Source organism: Cuculus canorus, chromosome 29, assembly GCF_017976375.1.
Source record: "Cuculus canorus isolate bCucCan1 chromosome 29, bCucCan1.pri, whole genome shotgun sequence".
Lineage (NCBI taxonomy): Eukaryota > Metazoa > Chordata > Aves > Cuculiformes > Cuculidae > Cuculus > Cuculus canorus.
Window position 1 is genome coordinate 1,966,364 of NC_071429.1, and position 21,154 is coordinate 1,987,517.

At 57.5% G+C, this 21,154-nt stretch overlaps 1 protein-coding gene across 19 annotated transcripts; it reads right to left on the minus strand.

Annotated features, from left to right (window-relative positions):
- Nucleotides 1–781: 781 nt before the first annotated feature.
- Nucleotides 782–20,453, minus strand: PCBP2 (poly(rC) binding protein 2). 19 transcript variants are annotated; one of them, XM_054051415.1, is made up of 16 exons: nucleotides 20,360–20,453; nucleotides 16,033–16,168; nucleotides 15,562–15,585; nucleotides 15,435–15,467; nucleotides 15,042–15,158; nucleotides 12,745–12,876; nucleotides 12,027–12,155; nucleotides 11,510–11,584; nucleotides 9,795–9,881; nucleotides 9,554–9,619; nucleotides 8,694–8,735; nucleotides 7,590–7,662; nucleotides 7,051–7,089; nucleotides 5,978–6,030; nucleotides 5,042–5,211; nucleotides 782–1,257 (listed from the first exon to the last, which is right to left on the minus strand). In XM_054051415.1, the coding sequence occupies exons 2-16, from the start codon at nucleotides 16,099–16,101 to the stop codon at nucleotides 1,221–1,223; spliced, it is 1,146 nt and encodes a 381-aa protein (XP_053907390.1). In that variant the 5' UTR covers nucleotides 16,102–16,168; nucleotides 20,360–20,453; the 3' UTR covers nucleotides 782–1,220. The 19 variants fall into 19 exon arrangements, with proteins under 19 accessions (XP_053907390.1, XP_053907389.1, XP_053907391.1 ...); XM_054051414.1 differs by having other exon boundaries at nucleotides 5,978–6,033; XM_054051416.1 differs by lacking the exon at nucleotides 7,051–7,089 and having other exon boundaries at nucleotides 5,978–6,033.
- Nucleotides 20,454–21,154: the final 701 nt, after the last annotated feature.

Consider the following 21,154-nt stretch of genomic DNA (forward strand, 5'->3'; position numbering starts at 1 on the left):
AGAGCAGTTTGCCAGACACTGGAGAAAGCCAAGAAACCCCTAAACGCCCCCAGCTTCCACCCTCAAAGATCCAAGGGGGATTTTAGAGAAGGGGGGAGGGATTGGAAGGGAGAGAGAAGGGAAACTGGGGGAGAGAAAGCAAGAGAAGGGGGAAACTGGGAGAAAGAGACAGGGAAACTGGGAGGGAGAGAGGGAGAAAGAGGTGAGACACTAGGGGAGAGAGAGAAAAGGGGGGAGGGAACTGGGGGGGACAGAGGGAAAAGGAGGAGGGGAAACTGGGAGAGACAGAGAGAGAAGGAAGGGGAGAACTGGGAGAGAGAGAAAAAGGGGGAGAACTGGGAAGGAGAGAGGGAGAAGAGGGGGGAAACTGGGGAAGAGAAAAGGATGGGGGGAAACTGGGGGGGAGAGAGATAGAAAAGGAAGAGGGGGAACTGGGGGAGAGAGAAAGAAAAGAAAGGGGAACTGGGGGAGAGAGAAAGAAATGGAGGGGGAACTGGGAAGGAGAGAGGGAGGAGAGGGGAAAGTGGGACAGAGAAAGAGAAAAGGTTGGGGGGGAAACTGGAGGAGAAAGAGAAAAGGGGCAGGAACCGGGAGAGACAGAGAAGGAGAAAGTGGTTTCCATTACAGACCAGTTTGCCAGACACTGGGCAAAGCCAAGACACCCCCCCCAAATGCCACCCCCCTCAGCCCCACGTTTCTCCCCCCTTCCCAGGGAAGGCGGGGCTGGGGGGGGTCAAATAAAGACGGAGACAGGCAGCTCGAGTAAGGAAAATATCCTCCAGTTTCTATTCACAAGGAAAAGCTCCAGTCCATCTTTTTATTTAATTATTTGTTTTTTTGAAAAATCTCCCAACGTTACAGAACTCAAACTGAAATGTTTCGCTTCCACTCTTACATTTTGTGACAGAACAGAACTTCATGAGCCGAAAAAAGGGAGTTTTAGGGTTTTTTTTTTTCTTTTTAAGGGTCGGAAGGAGAGAGAAGCTTTACAAAACTAAGATCTGGTGCTCAGCGGGACTGGCTGAGCAGAGAAAAGGGATTACAATGCTGTAAAGGGGAAAAAAAACAAACCCAAAATGAACCAAAAAAACGGAACCTGATGAGCGGGCGCAGAGAGAGGAGAGAGAGGATGAACCGAAAAATGTACAAACTAGATTAAAACCTGGGGCCGGCTCTGGGGGTGCAGATGGATGGCGAGGTGAGGAGGGGCTGCCGCGGCCCTAGCTGCTGCCCATGCCCCCGGTCTCCGAGGAGAGCCTGCAAGGAAGAACAGCAGTCAGAAAGGGGGGGTCTCGAGGGGTTTTGGGGGGCTGTGGGGGAGGTTGGGGTGCAGGGAGGGAATGAGTGCGAGGGGAGGGAGAGTTATCCCCTTAGGAGGGGAAGCAGAGGGGGTTTTGAGGGGAGAAGAGAGGGAGAGCTGCCCCTTCAAGATGTTTTGAGGGGCTGGGGGGAAATGAAGTGGGTTTTGGGGTGCAGGAGAGTGAGGGGAGGGAGAGTTGTGCCCCTAGAGGGGAAAACAGAAGGAGCTTTGGGGTGCAGGGAAGAGGGCAGAGTGAGAGCTGCCCCCTTAGGAGGGGAAGCAGAAGGGGTTTTGGGGTGTTCAAGGGTGAAAAGAGAGGGAGAGCTGCTCCCTTGAGTGGTGCTGGGAGGGGAATAGAGGGGATTTTGGGGTGCAGGGGGGCAGGAGAGTGAGGGGAGGGAGAGCTGCCCCCCTTAGCAAGAGAAGCAGAGAGGGGTTTGGGGAGAAAGAGACGGAAGGCTGCCCCCTTGAGGGGTCTCGGGGAGCTAGTGGGGGGGCAGAAGGGGTTTTGGGGTGCAGGAAAGGGAGAAGAAGAAGAGCTACCGCCTTAGGAGGGGAAGCGAAGGGGGTTTTGGGGTGCTGAGGGGTTGCTTGGGGGGAAGGAGCAAGGAGAGGGAGAGCTGCCCCCAAAGAGGCTGGAGGGGTGGCCAGGGGAGAGGAGGCAGAGGGGGTTTTGGGGTGCAGGAGGGGTGCTTCGGGGAGAAGAGCAAGGGAAGGAGAGCAGCCCGCTCAGGAGGGGAGAGAGGAGGTTTTGGGGTGCAGGGAGGATGCTGAGGAGGACAGAGGAGGATCGGGGGGTGCAAGGGGGATTCTTTGAGTGGGAGGAGAGAGAGGGGAGGGAGAGCTGCTCCTTAGGAGGGGAAGCAGAGTAGGTTTTGGGGTGTTTGGGAGGGACAAGAGAGGGAGAGGTGCTCCCTTGAGGGGTGTCAGGTGGCAGCAGGGGTTTTGGGGTGCAGGAAGGGTTGCTGGGGAGGGGGGGGGAGGAGAAAAGCAAGCAAGGGAGAGTTGCTCCTTAGGAGGGGAGATCAAGGGTTCTGGGGTGCAGAGGAAAGGAAGACTTGCCCCCTCAACAACTGTTGGGTTTAGGGGGTGCAAGGGGAGGGCGGGCTGCCTCCCGAGAGGAACAGAGGGCATTTTGAGGGGCAGAGGAGGCGAGGGGAGGGGCGGGCTGCCCCACTGGGGAAGAACAGAGGGTTTTGGGGTACAGGGGAGTTCTGGGGGACAAGGGAAGGGCAGGCGGCTTGCCTGAGGGGGACAGAGGGAGGCAAAGGCAGGCTGCCTCTCTGAGGGAGGGCAGAGGGGGCTTTGGGGCACGGGGAGGGGTGGCTGGGGGGGGGCGAAGGAGGGAAGGGCTGCTCCCCTGAGGGGGGCAGAGGGGATTCTGGGGTGCTGGGGGGGTTGCTGGATGCATCAGTGGCAGGGAGGGTGTGGAAAGAAAGGGGGGGGGGGGGGGTGCAGCCTGCTGCTCCCCCCAGATGGAGCCAGAGGGATTCCAGGGTGGGATGGATCCAGAGCGAGTGGGACAAAGCACTTGGGGTGGGGGCACTCAGGGGGGAAAGGGGGGGGGACCCCAAGGGGTGGGGCAAGCAGGAATCCAGGAGTGATTCCAGCAGAGAATGGGGGGGGGCTGAACCCCCAAAATTGGGGCCCACAGAGTGTGGGGGGGGCCACACACATGCAATGCAGGGGGGTCCCCAGCAAGAGGGGACAAGACCAGGCCCCCGGCTCTGCAGAGAGTACCCCCAGAGCAGCCGCCTCCAAGCATCACCCTGCGGTTTTTGGGGGTGGAGGGTGGCAGGGAGCCCCCTTCCCCAGCCACGAGGGCCCAGTTTTACCCCCCCCTCTCACCCCCCAGCACAGATCTAGGCGAGCAGATTCGCACCGTGGCAACTTTATTACAGGTACAGACATTAAAAGAGAGAGAAACAGGCGAGGCCGCAAGCCCCCGCATCGGGAATGCAATTAAATCCCACCCCACTTTGTTTAATTGGCAATGAACCCCTCCCTCCACCCAATGCCCCCCTCCCCCCCAAAAAAAACCTCACGATCGCAACCAAGCAACTAAAAAAACCCATGAAAATAAAGAGTGACACTACAAGCTATAGCGGGAGCGAGAGGAATGTAACGGGGAAACCATCTCGCAGGCGGCAAAAACTTGGTTCTAAGAACACCACGAGCTCACTTTGGAGTTAAAAAAGGAGGAAGGAAAAAAAAAAAAACCCATAAAAAGAGAAAAATATCCCTCTTGTGAGTCTCCTCTACGGGTTCTCCGTGCTGCCACCCCATCTGCCGGTCCCTCTAAGGCCCAAAGCAGCCTCAGTAAGGTGAAAACCTCTGCTTTTCCGCTTTCAGTTTGTTAGTGGCACAGGGCAGGGCCGGAGCGGAGGTGCCTTTAGCAGCGGACACGACATTTAGAGCCAGGAGAGGGACAGGTTTCATGCCAAGCAGACTGGAGACACAAGGGGCGGTCGGAAGAGGGTTGGGGAGGCTGGCGGGTGCGTCGGAAACCCCCGCTGTGGCGAGCGAGGGGGTGGTGGTGGTGGTGGAGGAGGAAGAAGAAGAAGAAGGGGTGGAGGGTTGAGAGAGGTTGATGCTGAGGTGGTGGTCAGGGATCGTGACGGAGGCTGCCTGGGAGGAGGGTTTAGCGCTTTCTAAACTGTAACAGAGGAGAAAAAGGAACAAAAAAAAAAAACAAAACAAAAAATACGGGTGGGTGGAGGGGAACAGCACAAAAAAAGCGCACAGGACGAACAGCGCAAAGAGCCGAGGGTGGGAAGGGATGGGAGCGGGCGCTGCCGTACCCGGCGAGGTCTGGGCTCGCAGCAGGAGCTCCTCAGCATGGGAGCCACAACACAACCAGTGTGGAATAAGCCAAAAAGAGAGAAATCGCAGGCAGCGGCTCCTCTGTTCCTGCTTGGGAGCGGGTTTGGAGCTGCTGTGCCACCCTGGCATCAACCCATATGACACAGAGCAGCACCAAGGCCCTGTGCGGGCTGGGGGCTCACCCAACTCTTTCTCCTGCATCCGGAGCCCCCGCAGGCTCCGCATGGTGTTCCCAGCCCGGCTCATCGCCAGGGACACGGAACACCGCAGCCAAGATGGAGCCGAGCAAAGGAGCCCGAGTCAGGCCCCGAATCCCCTGCTGCGGCAAAGCCAGTGCCGCATGGCGGGCAAATGGCCAGGCCCCACGCTGTCCCCATCAGGCCTCACCGGCCGCTCCGAGGCATCAGAACAGAGTAGAGCGCTGCCAGCAGCACCGACTGCTCTCCCTGGGATCATAGCATCCCACGCAGAGCTGGTTGGGATCTCCCCAAGCTGACCCAGGGTTCTGTCACTCCCACAAAAACGCCCTCACTACTTAAACACCAGATCAAATAGCACAGCCCTAACGCCAAGAGCTGGATGGAGCCAGGCGCCCAGCTTTGGAGCGGCTACAGGCCTCACGGAGCCCAGGACGGCATTGAGAGCAGCCACGGGCTCCCCTCGGACCCTTACCAGCCGAGTCCGTTACACTAGAGCTTCCCACAGCCCAGGAGGCGATCGCAGGAGGAAAATGGGACAGCGGGCTTGGGGAGGGAAAGGAAGGGCAGAGGAGTGGGGGATTAAAATCACACCAGGAGAGCAAACCCCCTTCCCCTCGTGTGTTGGGACGCAAGGAGGGACCCTACGGCGCGAGCGTGCGGTGCCATCCCCCTCCATCCTCCCCCAACAAGCGCAGAACCTCGTCACCCAGAGACTTACCTGACATTAATTAGATACTGGGCCAAGCTGATGCTGGCTGCAGATCCAGTGATGGTGACCTGCCTGTCAGTAGAGCCTTCCACCGGGTTGGCAATTTTGATCTGCGCCCCAGACATCTGGCGGATCTCATTGATTTTGGCGCCTTGACGCCCGATGATGCAGCCAATCAACTGGGTGGGAAGAGAGGGGCTTCGTTAAAAGAGGGAAGAGCCAAGCATATTCGCCCACCCTCCTCCTCCTGCTGCTGCTGTGTCTGCAACTCATGGGTAAAGGCTGGCACCTCCCATGGGGGGTTGAGAGAATGGGATTTTGCACCCTAAAGGTGGCTGGAAGGGGGAGAAGGAATGTGGTGCCAGTGGAGAAGATTTGAGGGCTGAAGCACCTCCTGTACAAGGACAGGCTGGGAGGGTTGGGGTTGTTCAGCCTGGAGAAGAGAAGGCTCCAGGGAGATCTTAGAGCAGCTTCCAGTGCTGAAAAGGGCTCCAGGAAAGCTGGAGAGGGGCTCTGGATCAGGGAGGGCAGAGAGAGGACAAGCGGAAACAGCTTTGAGCTGAAGGAGGGAAGATTGAGATGAGATCCTAGGAAGAACTGTTCTCCTGTGAGGGTGGGGAGGCCCTGGCCCAGGTTGCCCAGAGCAGTGGGGGCTGCCCCATCCCTGGAGGGGTTCCAGGCCAGGTTGGATGGGGCTTGGAGCCCCTGATCCAGTGGGAGGTGTCCCTGCCCATGGCAGGGGTGGGACTGGATGGGCTTTGAGGCCCCTTCCAACCCAAAGTGTTCCAGGATTCTATGAAGGTTTTGGGTGTAACCACAACCCCAATTTGTCTGAAGAAAGAGGGGGAGAGATCCTAGTGAGCCACAGGGATGAGGGGGCACTGCCTGCCCGCCGCCCACTCCCTCCACTCCCTGCTGTGGGCTGGAACACAGCCAGATACTCACATCATTTGGAATGGTGAGTTCATGAGAGGTGGTTTGAGCGGAGGCATCCAAACCTGCTTGGAGACAGAGGGAAAAAGTGGGAGAAGGTGAGGAGAAGGCGGTGGGACAGCAAGGCGCAGCACGCAGACCACAGCAGGCGAGCCAGCATTTGCTGCTGGCTTCACGGCTCCCTTGAAGACAGTTTCAAACGGGAGGGGAAGGGCAGAGCAAGCTGTGAGGTTACTCCAAACCCTCCCCGCTGCTCCCCACCTCGCCTGCTTTTCCCACTCCATTTCTCTGCCCCTCGGTCCCCTCCCTGCGATGTCACCACAGGATCTTCCTTCTGGTTAGGACAGTCCCAGAGCAGTGTACTCTTCCCTGCGGGGGCTCCATTCGGGCACTCGGCTCCATTCCCCGCTCCTTTACCGGCTTCTGAGGGCTATGCTATCCCTCTCCTCTTCCTCCTCCTCCTCACTGCCACGGCCCCGGCAGGGCAGTGCTACGCCAGCCAGTGAGGGCCCCGCAAGGCTGCTCACATCTTGGATGGGGTCACGTGCAAGTGCTAAGTGGATTATTTTCCTCTTATTTAGATTTTTTTCTCCTCTTTTTACAACTTTCCCTTTTTTTTTTTATTTTATTTTTTTTTTTTTACTGTTTTTTCCCCCTTCCCCAGCTCACTCCACGCTACAGGGAGCAGCGGGAGCCTCCAAGACCACACTCCAGGGCTTTAGCAGGGGCGAAGCGGCCACGCTGAGGTGGGGAACATGGTTCTGCCACCAGATCCGCTCCAACAACTCTTCAGGCTGGGGGGAATCGCTCCCCCTCAGCGTGTGGCTGGGGGGCAAAGCGAGGGGGGCCCAAGGCTCGCTAGAACAACCGAGCCCTCCAACAACTCCTGCTGCTCTCCACTGTCCAGCTGACAACTCCGGAGCACAGACAACCAGGTACCTCCAGCCCTTCTAAGGGTCCCCTTGACCCCCCCTTTCCCCTCCCATCCGTGCACACAGGCGGGCAGCAATTAACAGGGAGAACGAGACCCCGGTCAGTATTAATAAACAATAGAATAACTACAGATTTTGGTTTTCAATCATTACCCCAATAGCCTTTCACCTCTGGAGAGCTGGATTCAATGCCTGTTAAGATACAAGTGACAATGAGTTCGGCTGTCTCAAGTTTAGAGCCCCAAACGGGTATTTTTTTTTTTTTAGCCATCTTAGCAAATCTACAGCAAATTTGGTACAACTCAACAAGTTGCCTGCTCAGGACTGGAGTAGCCGGAGGGGAGAGACAGGGTGCTGCGGGTCAGGGGGTCTCCCGGAGCATTGGCAGAGCTGTGGAGGATGGGGGTGAAGAGGAAGGAAAGCAGCACGGAGGCCCTGCCTGCGCCGTGGATTCGGTTTGATTTCTACCCTCTGCAGCCCCCTCGCCACACGCAGAGGCCACTACCAAGTCACCCTTAGAGACGTTGCGATAAAACTCGTTACCTGTCTGGGCTCGGCTCTTAGGGGGAACGTTTTGGTTTGGTTTTCTGAGAGCACGAGACCTGAGCGGAGGCCCCGTGAGAGAGGAGCCGGCTCACGGGCTGGCCTTTGGCCCACGCTAGCGTAACAGAAGAGAGAAGGAGTTTCCATACCACTGAATCCAGTGTTGCCATGAGACATTGGAAAGTGTGACTGTTGCATTGCCAACTGGTGCAGCTTGGTCAGCTAAAGGGGAAAAGGAGAAAGAGAAAGACCCATGTTAGCCATTTTGTAAGCCCAAGGAGAGCCAGAAATCGCATATCAACACAAACACTGCTGGCAGCACTCAATACCCCCCTCCCAACCCCTTTTATCTACAACCCAACGCTCTCCACACGGAGAGGAGGATGGCGCAAGGCCACAGTGGGCTAGGGGGGCTGCGCCCACCCCCCGGTGAAGCGAGGGATGAAAGGAGCTTAGGAAGAGAAGCAGAGAGGCAGGAGAAATGAGATGGCAAGGAGCTCCCACCACACCATGCAGGGAGTGGCAGCAGGGACAAAGGTGCCACGAAGGGAGATGGAGCCCGGCTCCATTTGGCTCTTCCAGCCCAGCTTCCTTCTAACCCTTCTCTCCTCCCTTGCCTGGCGCGTCAGATCCCACCCCCTCGCTGCTCTAAGGGTGCCAGGAGCAGAGATCGGAGCCCACAATGAGCCTACGGGATGAGAATGGGTGCCAGAGGATGGCGGTGTCCAACAACCCGCTGCCCGGACTGTCCCTCCTCTCCCAAACAGTCCCCTCCAGGCTGGCAGCAGCCTGAGCCGGGACAGATCCAACCCCCTGCGCCTGCCACCTGCACCCGCCCGCCGGGCCAGCGGTGCCCTGCCCCAGGAGAACCACAGCGACCCATCGTCTGCTGGGTCCGATTGCTCTTGTGAGGCCAAATTCAAGGAGAAAGGGGAGGGGAGAAAGGGAAAAGCTGGAGCTGGTGTGAAATGCCAAGGCAGGGAGAAGTGGGGCAGTAAAAAAATCAAAATATATAGGAGGGAAGTGTCGGAAAGAAGGTGGGGAAGGAAAAAGGAGAGATCTGAAACGGGGTGAAGCTGGCTGCAGGGAGGGCGGATCGGAGGAAGGCGAGTTTTTTGGGGGGGAGTTCAGATCGGATCAAGTATTTGGGCCAAGGTTGCGGCTCGAGTTGAGAAAGCAGGGAGAAAATTTTGGAAGGGGAGGAAGAGGAAAAGGGTGGATTTTTAAAACAAGAAGTTGTAAATAAAACTTACATCTGGCTGTGGAATGGCATACTGTCCTTGAATGGTATAGGCCTACAAAAGGAGGAAAAGAGTCCTATTAACAACCATCGGACAGCCACCCAGGGACAGATTTCAACTAGCCAGGAAGTCAGAGAGCCAAGGTGGAGAGTTCTCCGGGGCGAGGGAAGTGGGGCAGGGAGAGGCAGGGGACGGATAATGCTGTACCAAGCAGTTTTCTAGCCGGGCGGTTACTTGAATTGGCCTGACGTGGCGGTTACGGGGGGAGGGAGTGGACAGAAAAGGCGCCGTCCCCCCCAAAAAAATAATATATATATATATAAGTGGCAGACAAAAAAAAAAACAAAAACCAAAAACACAACAAAACAGAACAGCTGGGATCTTGATGATGATGTATGGTGTGGTGGAGTCCGACAATGCTTCTAGCCCTGCGCCTCCCGCCTCAGGAAGGCCTGCGATGCCCCCGCCAGCCCTGCTAGCTCCCGGCCCCTTCCTTTCCCCGGCCCAGCAGCCCCCCCTTCTCAAAAAAAAATGTCCCATTCCGAGTCCTCTCGTCACTTCCGCACGCCTAGGAAAACGTCGCCGGGCAAGCTAGAGCTGGAGCTGGCTACCGATCGCTAAACGAGGCAAAAGAGAGGCGGTCGGGGTCAGGGGGAACACGGCTGAGGGCCTGACCTGCCACAATTCCATGTCTGGAGGGTTAAGGGACAGGCACAGACTTCAGATTCCTCCTGAAGCTACCCAGAAAGGGCGAATCACTGGCTGGGGCCTGGCTGGCTAAGGTTTTGGGGGGGTTTAAGGGGGGCCGGGCAAGTGGGGGTGGGTGGGAGAGGAGGGGGAGAGGGGGGTACACAGCCTCACTTCCAGGTCACCGGAAGAACTGCAGCCCAGGCTGGAATTGGCCCAAGTTCGTTGCCATGCAGTGGCTGCCGGGTGGCCTGCGTGAGGAGAGGTTGGTGGGCTCAGAGTCCAGTTCCCAGTGGACAGGAGTCCACAGCACAAAAGCCACCGTTGACGGTTTTGGGGGACGGGGACGGGGAAATGCCACCCTTGTTGGCAGTCTCAGAGAGGCCAAGGATTGAACGGGCCGTGGAGACTGAACTCCCCTCTCACCTCCTGAGGTGGTCCCTCCAAGTCAGAGTTGAGGCACATGGATGGGGCGGTGTGGGGGTAGCTCGCACTGCCGCTGCTGTACCTGTCCTGTGGATAAATTAGAGGACTTCAGTCTCCAGGGCTGTCAATCCGAAACCTTCCGCTAACACCAAAGTCACATCGACATTAAGCTCTGCTTTGCGAGGGCTAAATCCCTGCTCTACGCACGACTCTGAGCTGCGAAGAAAAGAAGAGCGCAACACCACCGGGAGCAGGGCCCGGACGGCTGCAATGGGGTTGGCCGCGGCCCTGGGCCAGGGGAGAGGGGTTGGAAGAGAAGGAGCAGGGAGAAAAGAAGGGGGGAAGGGAGGGAAGAGATGCGTGGCCATGGGAAGCCTGCTCCTCACTGCTCTAAACGGGGAAGGCGGCCTTGCTCCTGCACCACGGCGGGGGGGCCGAAAGGTACAGCCTTCCGCTTCCAAGAGGAGCGGAGGATGGCCCGGACCATGGTAGGGCCCAGCCAGGCGCTTCCCCCAGGGCGCAGAGCGGCAGGAGAAGCTGTCGGAGAGGCAGGGAGGGGGGGCTGATGAGGTTCAGGGAAGGGAGGAGGAGGAGGCAGGGAGGGCAAGGGATGGAGGAGGGAACGGGCCGAGGCAAGGATGGGGACGGCAGCAGGGTCCGTCTCCCCAAAAACAAGCATGGCGTGCCAGCCTGGCAGGGTGGGGAAAGAGCGGAGTCAGGCCTGGCTCTTGGGGTGGCCGGCGGCAGCTACCCCAGTTCCCTGCCTACGGAGGCCTCCTTCCGCAACGCCAGACCCTGCCTGCACTGGCCCCGGGCCGGCGAGGGGCTCCAGGCCCTGCCGAATCCCATCCCAGAAGGGACTCCCTGACAGCATGATGCGTTTGCACTGAGTCGCTGCGTTTTCTCCAAGCGTTATGGCAGCCCCGGGAACCGCGGGGTAGTGAAGCGGGTGACCAGCACCCAGGCCGGAGCCTCCTCTCTTGCCCGGGGTGGCACCGTGGGCGAGGACGCCCAAGTCAGACCCCACCACCAACATCCCAAACAGGGCTGGGAGACCCAGGGCTTTTAGAGCCGACAGGATCCCAAGGGAGCCCTGTCTCCTGGCAGCAGGGAGCACCCCTGGATCAGCTCAGCGCAGGACAGACTAAATCCTGCATCTCCTGGTGCTACTCCTATCTGACGTCCTCCCTCTCCTGCAAGATAAGGCCTTTCTGAACCCTGATCGTCCCCACAGCTGAGCCTTTGCACCCCAACAGTCAGCCCTGGAGAGCAGAGAACCCTTAAACCCTCTGGGCTGGTCACGTAAAGTCCGCAGAGGCACCCCCAGGCATGGGGGATAGAGCCTGGGGTTGGCAGCCAGAGTCTCGGCCAGATTCAAATCCCCCCACCCCAACACCACCACACTGGGATATGATTTTGGCTACTTAACTCCCAGAACATCTGCCAGCTCCCCCTCCTCCCCAAATCAGCCTTGCCCACCCCTCATCCCATCTCTGCCCTCTTCCATCCCTCAGCCAGGAAGGCTTGGAGCAGGCTCTGAGAGGCCGAGGCCAGGCAGAGCCGCTCTGCGCCGGAGGAAGCGGCGTGGGTGACAGGCACGCGGAGCGGCTGGGTGTGTGCTGGCAGCGTGGTAGCTTGGCAAGACCCACCCAACCCCACCACCGCCACCTTCTTCTCCCCACCTCACAACCCCAGGAGCAGAGGAGAGGCCTTACCTGACCGCCTGCAAAGATGACGGGGGAGCTGGATGGCTTGGGCCGGTACGGGATGGTGACGCCCTTCGGGGGAGACTGCGTGACAGGCAAAGAGAAAAGGTTATGCACCCCGTGCCGCCAGCACCCACAATCCCCTCCCGGCCACCCCAGGCCCCAGCGCTCTGCTTCAGGATTGAAAAATCCCCTTACAAGGATGCAGAGCGATCCTATTTCTTCCTCATCCTTGTCACATAATCCGAGGGAGGGCACATGTGAGGAAGACTCGTCAGGACAGCACAACCGGTCAACCATGGAGCCACCAGCAACCGGCTCGAGAGGCCCAGCTCAACCCTGACTTTAAGCAGCTCCAAGCCTCACCTGGATGAGGCCATAATCCCTCACTATCCCTTTATCCCCCAGCAGCGTTTCTCCGCCCTCAGCGGTTCCCACTCGCAAGGAGGGCTTGGTTCACACAAGGATAGCGGGGATCCCTGCGCTCGCATGTGCTTCTTCCTGGTGGGGAGAAACCAGGCCCTACCTCCAGCATGACGACGCAGATCTGTTTGACGCACTCGATGATGGACTGTGGGATCCCAGCGATGGTGATGGCTCGCTCAGTTGAGTTGGGCAGCATATCTCCAGCCACCTGGACCTGTGCCCCCGTGCTCTGCAAAGGTTTAGGGATAAAAATAGGCCGTCAGACCCCACAGAAGGGCTGTGACCTCAGCAACAAACCCCGTCGGCAGGTTATACATAGCCAAAAAACTGCTCCCCTCCTCCTTTCGCCCCAAAATAAAGTCTTTTAATCCTAGCTGGAAATAATAAGGTCATTAGGAGCCTGGGGCAAGAGATGAGGACCTGGGAAGCTTCTCCCTGTAATCCAAACCCAGCCTGGCTCTGCAGCAAGCAGAGCCAGACAGAATGGATTTGTCGGCAGTGTCCAGCGCAAAACGACATTACAAGGGCAACGCAGGCCTGGCAGCGCATTTTCCCCCCTCCGACAAGTGGGAAAAGGCTGGGAGGAGCGGAATCGAGTGCTCAGTGAAGGGGGAAGCAAGAATCCAGGCATCTCACTGCGGGTGACAGTGCTAGGAAGGGGAGGTTCTGCCCTGAGTCTCAGTTTCCCAAGCACTAAAAATACAAAGAGCTCTAAAAAAGCCAAGTGATTCCATGTCTCCAGGATGCGGCAACAGCTGGAGTACAAAGATTTTTCCCCAGGGAGTGCTCAGACCCCGTCCTTGCCCCATCTCACGCACCTCTCTGATCTCTTTGATCTTGCAGCCTCCTTTTCCAATGAGGGATCCACACTGGCTGGCAGGAACCACGAGACGGAGGGTGACCGGGGGCCGGCTGGCCGCGGTACTGTTGGTCATGGAGCTGCTGATGTCCTGTGAGTAAGAGGAGTTAACTCAGAGGGGGCAGTTCGGCACGGCGCCCTCGCTAGAACGGCACGCAGGGAGGCAACGTGCCTGGCCGAGGGACAGGGAGGGAGGAAAACACTGGCACAGGCCAGGCCAAGGTGACCCCCAGGCTCTGTTTCCTTCCTTATCAACCCAGAAAGGACATGGCTGGTTTTCGACAGGACGAAGCAGCAGCCAAACTCTTATCTCAATGAGAAAGGGGGGGTTAAACACGGTTACCTCCACGAAAATGGGGATTTAACTCTGCCAGCCCAGCACTGAGGCAGTAGCTGGGTCAAAGTGGGAATGGGCTGTGCTGGTGCTGGATGGTGACAAGTGGTTTGGAGGCTCAGGATCGGTTTGGAGGCTCAGGATCAGCACGGAGTCTCCCGTTGTAACAGAGGGATCAGGGCAGAAGCAGAGTGAGGCTGAAGAAAAACAAGCCTGGCCCTGATGGCAGCGGTCATGTGCTGGCAGGGGGAGGGGAGGCACAAGGCCGCCGGCTCAACTGACCTACTAAAATCAAAGCCTTAACTCGGAGTGCTCAGAACGCCAGCAGCTGGGAGCCGTGCTCGGGCAGAGAGCCTTCAGAGGACTCCCAGCTCTCAGGATGCAGCAGGAACAGCTCTGGACTCTGCAGCCATTTAGATAGCAGCGAGAGCAGAGGGGCCTTGGGGACCAATCGCCCACACTGGGTTGTATCCCATCCCAGGGAAGGGTCCCAAATAAGAAGGGCAAGAGGAATTTCACCCCTGTGGGTGAGCAGCTCCGCCCCGCACCCGGCGGGGAGCGCTCACACCTTCCAAAGGATGTGGAGTAGGATGGAAAGCTCCACAGCCCAGAGCAGCGCAAAAGCCCACAGTCAGGATCCAGGTTAGCCAGGACCAACATTCCCTCTGGAAGCCACTGATTCCAGGGAAGCGGAGGCACAAAGCAGCTCCTCCTTCAGAGCCATCCAGCCACAGGAAACTTGTTGGGGTCAGAAATGGAGCCGAGCCCCGTGGCCCATCAAGGTGTTCCAAAGGGGAAGCAGCCCGGGCAGATGAACAAAGCCAAGGACATTCCAAAGCCATGCTCTTTTTTAATCCATTTAACCCGGGGGGGGGGCGGTTTGGCTCAGGGAAGCCCCTGCGGGGCTCTGGCAATGCAGCAAGCAGCTGCGTAGGGACAGCTGCACGCACACAGTGAAGTGTCGCTCTCTGTACCTTGACCCCTGGGCAAAGAGTGGGGAAAAACACCACCAGCCCATGTGGAACGAGCCAGTCCTGCTGCTCATCTCCAGAAAGTTTTTTCCCTCCCTCGTGCTCTGGATTCCTTCTGTGCACACTCCGAGGCAGATCCCAGGGCTCATGCAGTGCTCATCCCCAGGGAAGAGCTTTTCCTCACGCTCCAGATCCCCTCCATGCATGCGCTGGGGCAGATCCCAGGACCCACGTACATGACCCCATCCTGCTGCACATTCCCAGGCAAGATCTTTCTTTCCCTCCCTGGTTCTGCAGATCCCCTCCCTGCACGCTCTGGGGCAGATCCCAGGGCTCATGCAGTGGCTCATCCCTATGGAAGAGCTTTCCCCTCATGCTCTGGATCAAACCCATCCCACTGCTCATCTCCAGTGAACAGCTTTTCCCTCATGCTCCAGATCAAACCTCAGGGCCCGTGTGGTGCTCATCCCCAGGGACGATCTTTCCCTCATGCTCTGGACGCCCCTGTGCACATGCCAGGGCAGATCCCGTGTGGAATGAGACCATCCTACTCCTCACCCCTAGGAAAGAGCTTTCCCTTGAGTTCCAGATCTCTCCAGGCATGCTCCAGGCCAGATCCCAAGGCCCACATGGAATGAGCCCATCCCCACTCTTCATCCCCAGGGATGATCTTTCCCTCACGCTCAGGATCCCCCGTGCACAATCCAGGACAGATCCCATGCGGAATGAACCCATCCCGGTTCTCATTTCCAGGGATAATCTTTCTCTCACACTCTGGATTCCCCTGTGCACGATCCAGGACAGATCTCATGCAGAATGAGCCCATCCCACTCCTCATCCCCAAGGAGGAGCTTCTCCTCACTCTCTGGACCGGCTCCAAGGCAGATCCCAGGACACATTTATCCAGGGATGAATGGAAGTAGGGAAAGGGGCTCGAGGCCGCAGACACACCTCTTCCAGTTTGTCAATGATCATGGCAAACGCTTTGAAGATGGCGTTGGTGGGGCCTGCCAGAGTGATGATCCGCTCGGGACAGTTCCCTTCCGAGATGTTAATGCGAGCACCGCTCTGCAGGAAGAAAGCGGAACAGAGATCAGAGCTCCAGAGGAAACCCAGGATCCCCTGCTGGTGAGGAATCCTTCGCTGGGCTCTGGGCAGCCATCTTATCCTCCTCGGCTTCCTGCCCAGCCCTGCCTACACCTCCCGGCATGCCTTGAGCCAGCAGCTCCCATCTGCTGCCGGTGCTGACACGGCACAGTCTGCGAATCCCCAGCGCTGCCACGGCCCCGCCGAGTCCCTGCAGCCCCACCAAACCCCACCAGCCCCACCGAATCCCAAACTCACCTCCTCACGCATCTTCTTCACAGATTCCCCTTTCTGTGTGGAGAGAAAGAGAGAAGGGAGAGGGTATTAGCGTGGCCGCACTGAGAAGGGAAAAGGAGGCAGGGAGAGGGGGTCGGTGCTCACTTACCTTCCCAATGATGCTTCCCACCTCCTGGGATCAAAACAAAAGAGGGAATTAGGCAGCGCTTCTAGACTCCGGGTGTTCCAAGCCTAAACTCCACCCATTTTAGGGTCAAAACAAATTCATCCAGAGCCCAGATATCCCTCCCAGGGGCACCTTCACCCTGCTCCCAGCCCAGTTACCCATCAGGACACTTTTCCCTCTCTCCTGGGCTGTTATTTTACGGATACGCTGCGCTTTTAAAGCGCTGCCTCACTCTGTCATGCGATATCCGGGAGCCGGCCGGCTGCCAAGATGCACATTCCTAACACCACTGCCTAATGGCTACAGGAACCTGGCAGCTCCAAGAGGTCCAACCGACACCGATTTACCGCCACGGAAGCATTCAGCCTCTATCCGAGCTGCCGGAGGAGGCAGCCAGCACTGAACTGGGCAAGGGGGAGCTTTGGCAAAGCCCTGCATCCCGTGGAGTCATACCTTTCCGTGCATAAGTAGCCGGATGGTGAGCGTGACATTTAAACCACCTTCAATGACACCGGTGTCCATTTTGAGCCGCGTTGGGTCGCGTCAAGCTTTGTCAGCAGGTGGATCTTTGGTCACTGGGTACGCTGAGCTAGGAAAGAGAGAGAGGGGTTGTGAGGGGCTGTGCCAACCCTCCCTGCTCCATTTCACACCCATCCAGGTGGAAATTCAAGCCCCTCTGTGCTTTCTTCTCCTCCTGAATATCCCCCTCCTGGCAGTTTTAGGGCCACACTCTGCTCCAAGGAGCGATTTGAAGCCAATCTGTGGTGGTTCAACTCCTTAGCGGACTCCTCCTGCCAGGAGTTTGCCAGGCACAATCCCACCTACATCGAGCAAGAGTCAGAGCCCTAGTCCTGCCCCTCGCAGAGTTCTACACCTACAGCTCCAGGGAATTCACCTCTATGTGCAAACCCCCCACCTTAATCTGGATTATGAGCTTCTGTTCGCAGCCGTGTGGAGACACACGCATGCGAGACGGAGTGATCACCCCAATTCCCTTTGGTTTAACCTGCGTGGGGAGCCAGGTTGGTAAGAAAATGGAATACAGCAAATTCTCTGCGCCCCAAGCCTGCATAGAGAGGCTTTTGGAGGGGTAAAATGGAATAAAAAAACTTCCGGGCACCCTAAGCCTGTGTGGGGAGGCTTCCAGAGGGCTAAAATGGAATTAAACAACTTCTCTGCATCCTGAGCCTGCATGGCAAGGCTTTTGGGTCAGTGAAATGGAATTAAATAGCTTCCCTGTGCCCTGAACCTGCACGGGGAGCCTTTTGGAGGGGTAAAATGGAATAGAACAACTTCTCTGCACCCTGAGCCCACGTGGGGAGCCTTTTGGAGGACTAAAATAAAATTAAACCATTTCCCTGTGCCCTGCATGGAGAGGCTTTGGGACTGGTTTCCCAGTTGATTTACTCAAAGCAGATAAGGCCACATGAGCACGATGGGGTTTCAAACAAACTACAGCTGCAGTTGCAAAACACCGCAGCCGACCCCCAGCTCAGCCGGCTAACTCCAAAATTATTCAATAACCTCAATTTCATCTCCTTTTTATCAGCCCGGGTTGCCACTAAAATCAATGCTTAACCAAGCTCAGGGAACGAAGCAGCCGGGAGGATTAATCCAGCAGCGTCTGTGCCAAGTGGGGAGCGCAGCCACGCTCCATGTTAATGCTCTTTTAAGGGGGCACCGCTGGCACGGAAGGAGTGTTTTTTTGTTTTACAGCTTCCATAAAACTCAGCCTGGCATCCCAAAAAGGCACTCATTTGCCTAGTTTGGAAAGAAAGGGCCCGGGATCGGAGCCCAGCAGCAGCAGAACGAGGAGGAGAATCTAGTGCCGAGCCCATGAGTTGGTTGTTTACGAGCTTCCCGGTTCACCGGAGGTTGGCTGGCATCCGCCGCAGTCTCTCCAGCTCCGAACCCACTCCTCCTCCCACCAGTTCAGCGTCCCAGTTCGCCTTCGTTAGCATTAATTTGCTTTCCTAGCAGCGGTTTTGCCAGTCGAACGAGCTTGGGTTGGTTACGAGGTGGCCTCACAGTCCTAGGGACAAAAGGAGCTGGCCCTGCCTGCCGGGGTGGGGGGGGAAACGCAAAGAGAGAAGCAAATCCATCGCTCTAATCCCGGCTCGTGGAGAGGCTCTTCCGTAGGAAAACTTGCCCCAAACTTCTCCTTACCTTCATTCCGGCTGCCCTGCCTGCCTTGGGATTACCCCTCATGCCCCAAACTGGGACCATTATGGGGGGAGAACTGGTTGCTGGCGAAGGAATTTGGCACACATGGAGAGCCTGATCCCTGCCTGCACCAGGATAAATCCCCCTCACTCCAACTGGGACCATTATGGGGGGGGAACTGATTGCTAAAGGAGCAGAGGGCTTGAGCCCTGCATCAGAATCAACCCCTGTCCCAGCGTCCCCCCTCCCCAAACTGGGACCACTACTGAGGGGAAACTGGTTTGTGGTGAAGGAATGTGGAGGGTCAGACTCCTGTCTGCAGCAGTATCAACACCGCCCTCCTCCCCACACTGGGACCATTATCGGGGGGGGGGGGGCGGGGGGTAACTGGTTGCTGGTGGAGGGATCTGGCTCCAAACCCAGATCACCCCCTGCAGCCTGGGGGGGCTGAACCCCCAACCCAGGATCAGGCCCAGTCACAAAGCAGGGACCCCAGTCCCAGGATTGTGGCTGTAAAGTGGGGTGGCTATTGGGGAACCCCCAAATACAGGGGAGGCGGGGGGGCAGAAGCTGACCCCCCCGCCCAGGGATCGGACCCTTTCCCAAAGTCGGGAGTCTGAGGGGGGGGTCCCCAGGTAATCCCGGGGCGGGGCGGCTGAATCCCAAACTGGGCTTAAGGGGGGAAACCGATTTCGGGGTTCTAAAAACACAGGGGGGAGCGGATCCAAATCGGGGAGGAGCAGGGGGGTTAAGAGGGAGCCCCCAAATCCTCAAGGGGCACCTCGAAGTCGGCGGGGGTCCTCGAGGTGAAAGGAGGACCCCAAAATCCTATGGGGAAAGGAGGGTGAAGTGGGGACCCTGGAATCCTTGAATGGGGGGGAAAATGGTGATCTCAAATTGGGGGGGATGAAGGGGGAACTCTAAAATCCTGGGATAAAGAGAGGGGTGAAGGAGGAACCCCCAAATCTTCACATAAGGGTAAAGGCCGGCTCTGAGCCCGGGAGAGTGAAGGAGGAACCTCAAAATACTGGGGAAGGCGGTCTGGAGTCTCGGGGGGAGGGGGCGGCGAAGGAGGAACCCCCAAATCTTCGGATAGGGGGAAAAGGGCGGCTCTGAGCCTGGGGGGGTCCCGGGGTGAAGGGGGAACGGGGGGAGCCAGCTCTAAGCCAGGCCCGCCCCCTCCCTCCCCCCCCCCGCAGCGGCAGCGCCGCGCGGAAAAACAACCCGGGATGGCGGCAAAGAGAGGCCGAGGCGCTAAAAAATTAATAAACTGGGGGAAAAAGGCACCAAAATGGCCAAAAAAAGCATGAAGGCGGCAAAATAAAACAAATCAATTAACTAAAACCAAAAAGGAACCCAAATGCCCCCCCAAAAAAGGCCCCAAAAGGCACCAAGAGGCCAAAAAAGGCACAAAAAAAAAGCACCAAAAAGGGGCACCAAAAAAGGGCAAAAAAAGCGCACCAAAAAAGTCATTCAAAAGGCAAAAAAAAAAAAAAGGCTTAAGAAAAGCCCCCCAAAACACTAAAAAAAGATAGAAAAAGCATATAAAATAGAAAAAAAAAATAGAAGGCCAAAAAAGCTCCAGACCAAAAGAAAAGTCAAGAGCAAAACGCTCAAAAAAAACCACAAAAAGGAACAGAAACGAAAAATAATTCAAAAAAGGCTCAAAAAGGAAAAATAAGGCTCAAAAAGGCACGAAAAAGCTCAAAAAGGGAAAGAAATAAGGAAAAATGCTTTAAAAAAGCAGGAAAGAGGGGAAAAAAAAAGGTAAAAAGGCCCAAGAAGGCTCAAAAAAAGCACGGGAGGGCTCAAAAAAGCGCTAAAAGACTCAAAAAAAGCGCTGAAAGGCTCAAAAGGGCTCAAAACAGCGCCAAAAATAGCTCAAAAAGTCTCAAAAGAGCTCAACAAAAAAGCGCAAAAGGGCTCAAAAGACTCAAAAAGGCTCAAGAAAGCATAAACAGGCTTAAAGAAGCGCATTAGAGCGCAAAAAGGCTCGAAAACGCACAAAAAGGCTTAAAGAAAAGCGCAGAAGGGCTCAAAAAAAGCATAAAAAGGCCCATAGAGGCTCTAAAAAGCATAAACAGGGTCCAAAAAAATCGCCCAAAACGGCAAAAAGGCTCAAAAAAAATCCCCAAAACGGCACCAAAATATCCCCGAAAGGCTCCAAAAAGGCACAATACGCCCCAAACATGCGAACTCCCCCCCATTCCCCCCCCCGCCGACCCCCCCGGTAACGGGGAGGGGGGGAGGGGGGCGGTGGCCGCGCCACGTGACGCAGCGGGTCCCGCCCCCCCTTTTCGGCTCGGGGGGGCGATAGGGAGGGGCGGGGGCATCGCCCCCCGCCCCCCCCCGTGGCGCGCGCGGCTCGGGCCTAGGCCGCAGCCTGGGCCTCGCGCGGGGCCTCGGGGTGGCGTGAGGGGCGAGGCCGACTTCAGCGAGGCCCGGCCGGGGCGGCGGCGCTACGCGAGGCCGCGGCTTCGAGGCCTAGTCTGGAAGTCGCGTCGTTGCTAAAAAATAAAGCTTTCTAAAGCGAATTTCTGAAGAGATGAAGGGCTTTTGGGGGTATTTTAACGTGAAAAGAAGGGATTTGGAGGAAGAGCAGAGGGGTCGGGCCTACCTGTAACGGCGCCGGGAGCGGCGGAGCGGGAGAGGAGGGAGGGCGGGCGGGGAGGAGGGGAGGGAGGTGGGGGGGGAAGAGGGAGCGCGCCGGGGAGGGGGGGACGGGCGGGATGGCGGCGGGAGGAGGAGGCGGCGGCTGCTCCTGCTGCGGTGTCCGCGGCGGGTCTGGGAGGGGGCGGCGGGAGCGGCGGCGCTTTACACCCCGCCCCGACCCGGAAACGGACGCCGCGCAGGCACCAACCAGCGAGAGGCGGGGACAGAGCGGCGACGCCCACGCGCGCGCACGTACGCACAGAGGGGAGGGGTCCCAGCGAGGAGGGGGAAGTAGAGATGAGGGGGAAGAGAGGCAGCGCCGTGCGGCAGCGCCCCTCTAGCGTCTTGGAGGACTGGAAAGGGGGAAAAGAGGGCAGGAAAGAGGAAATGGGGGGCAAAAAGGGGGAATGGGGGGCAGAAAAGAGGGAATGGGGGCAGAAAAGAGGGAATGGGGGCGATGCGGGCAGGAAAGGAGGAATTGGAGGTAGAAAAGGCAGAAAAGGGAAAAGGCAGAAAATGGGAGGCAAGAAAGGGGGAATAGAGGGCAATGGGGGGCAGGAAAGGGACAATTGGGGGCAGAAAAGGAGGAATAGGGGGCAGGAGAAGGGGAATAGGGGCAAGAAAGGAGGAATAGAGGCCGATGAGGGGCAGGAAAGGGGCAATAGGGGACAGGAAAGTAGGAATAGGGGGCGATGGGGGGCAGGAAAGGGGGAATAGGGGCAATAAAGGAGGAATGGGGGTCAGTGGGGGACTGGAAAGG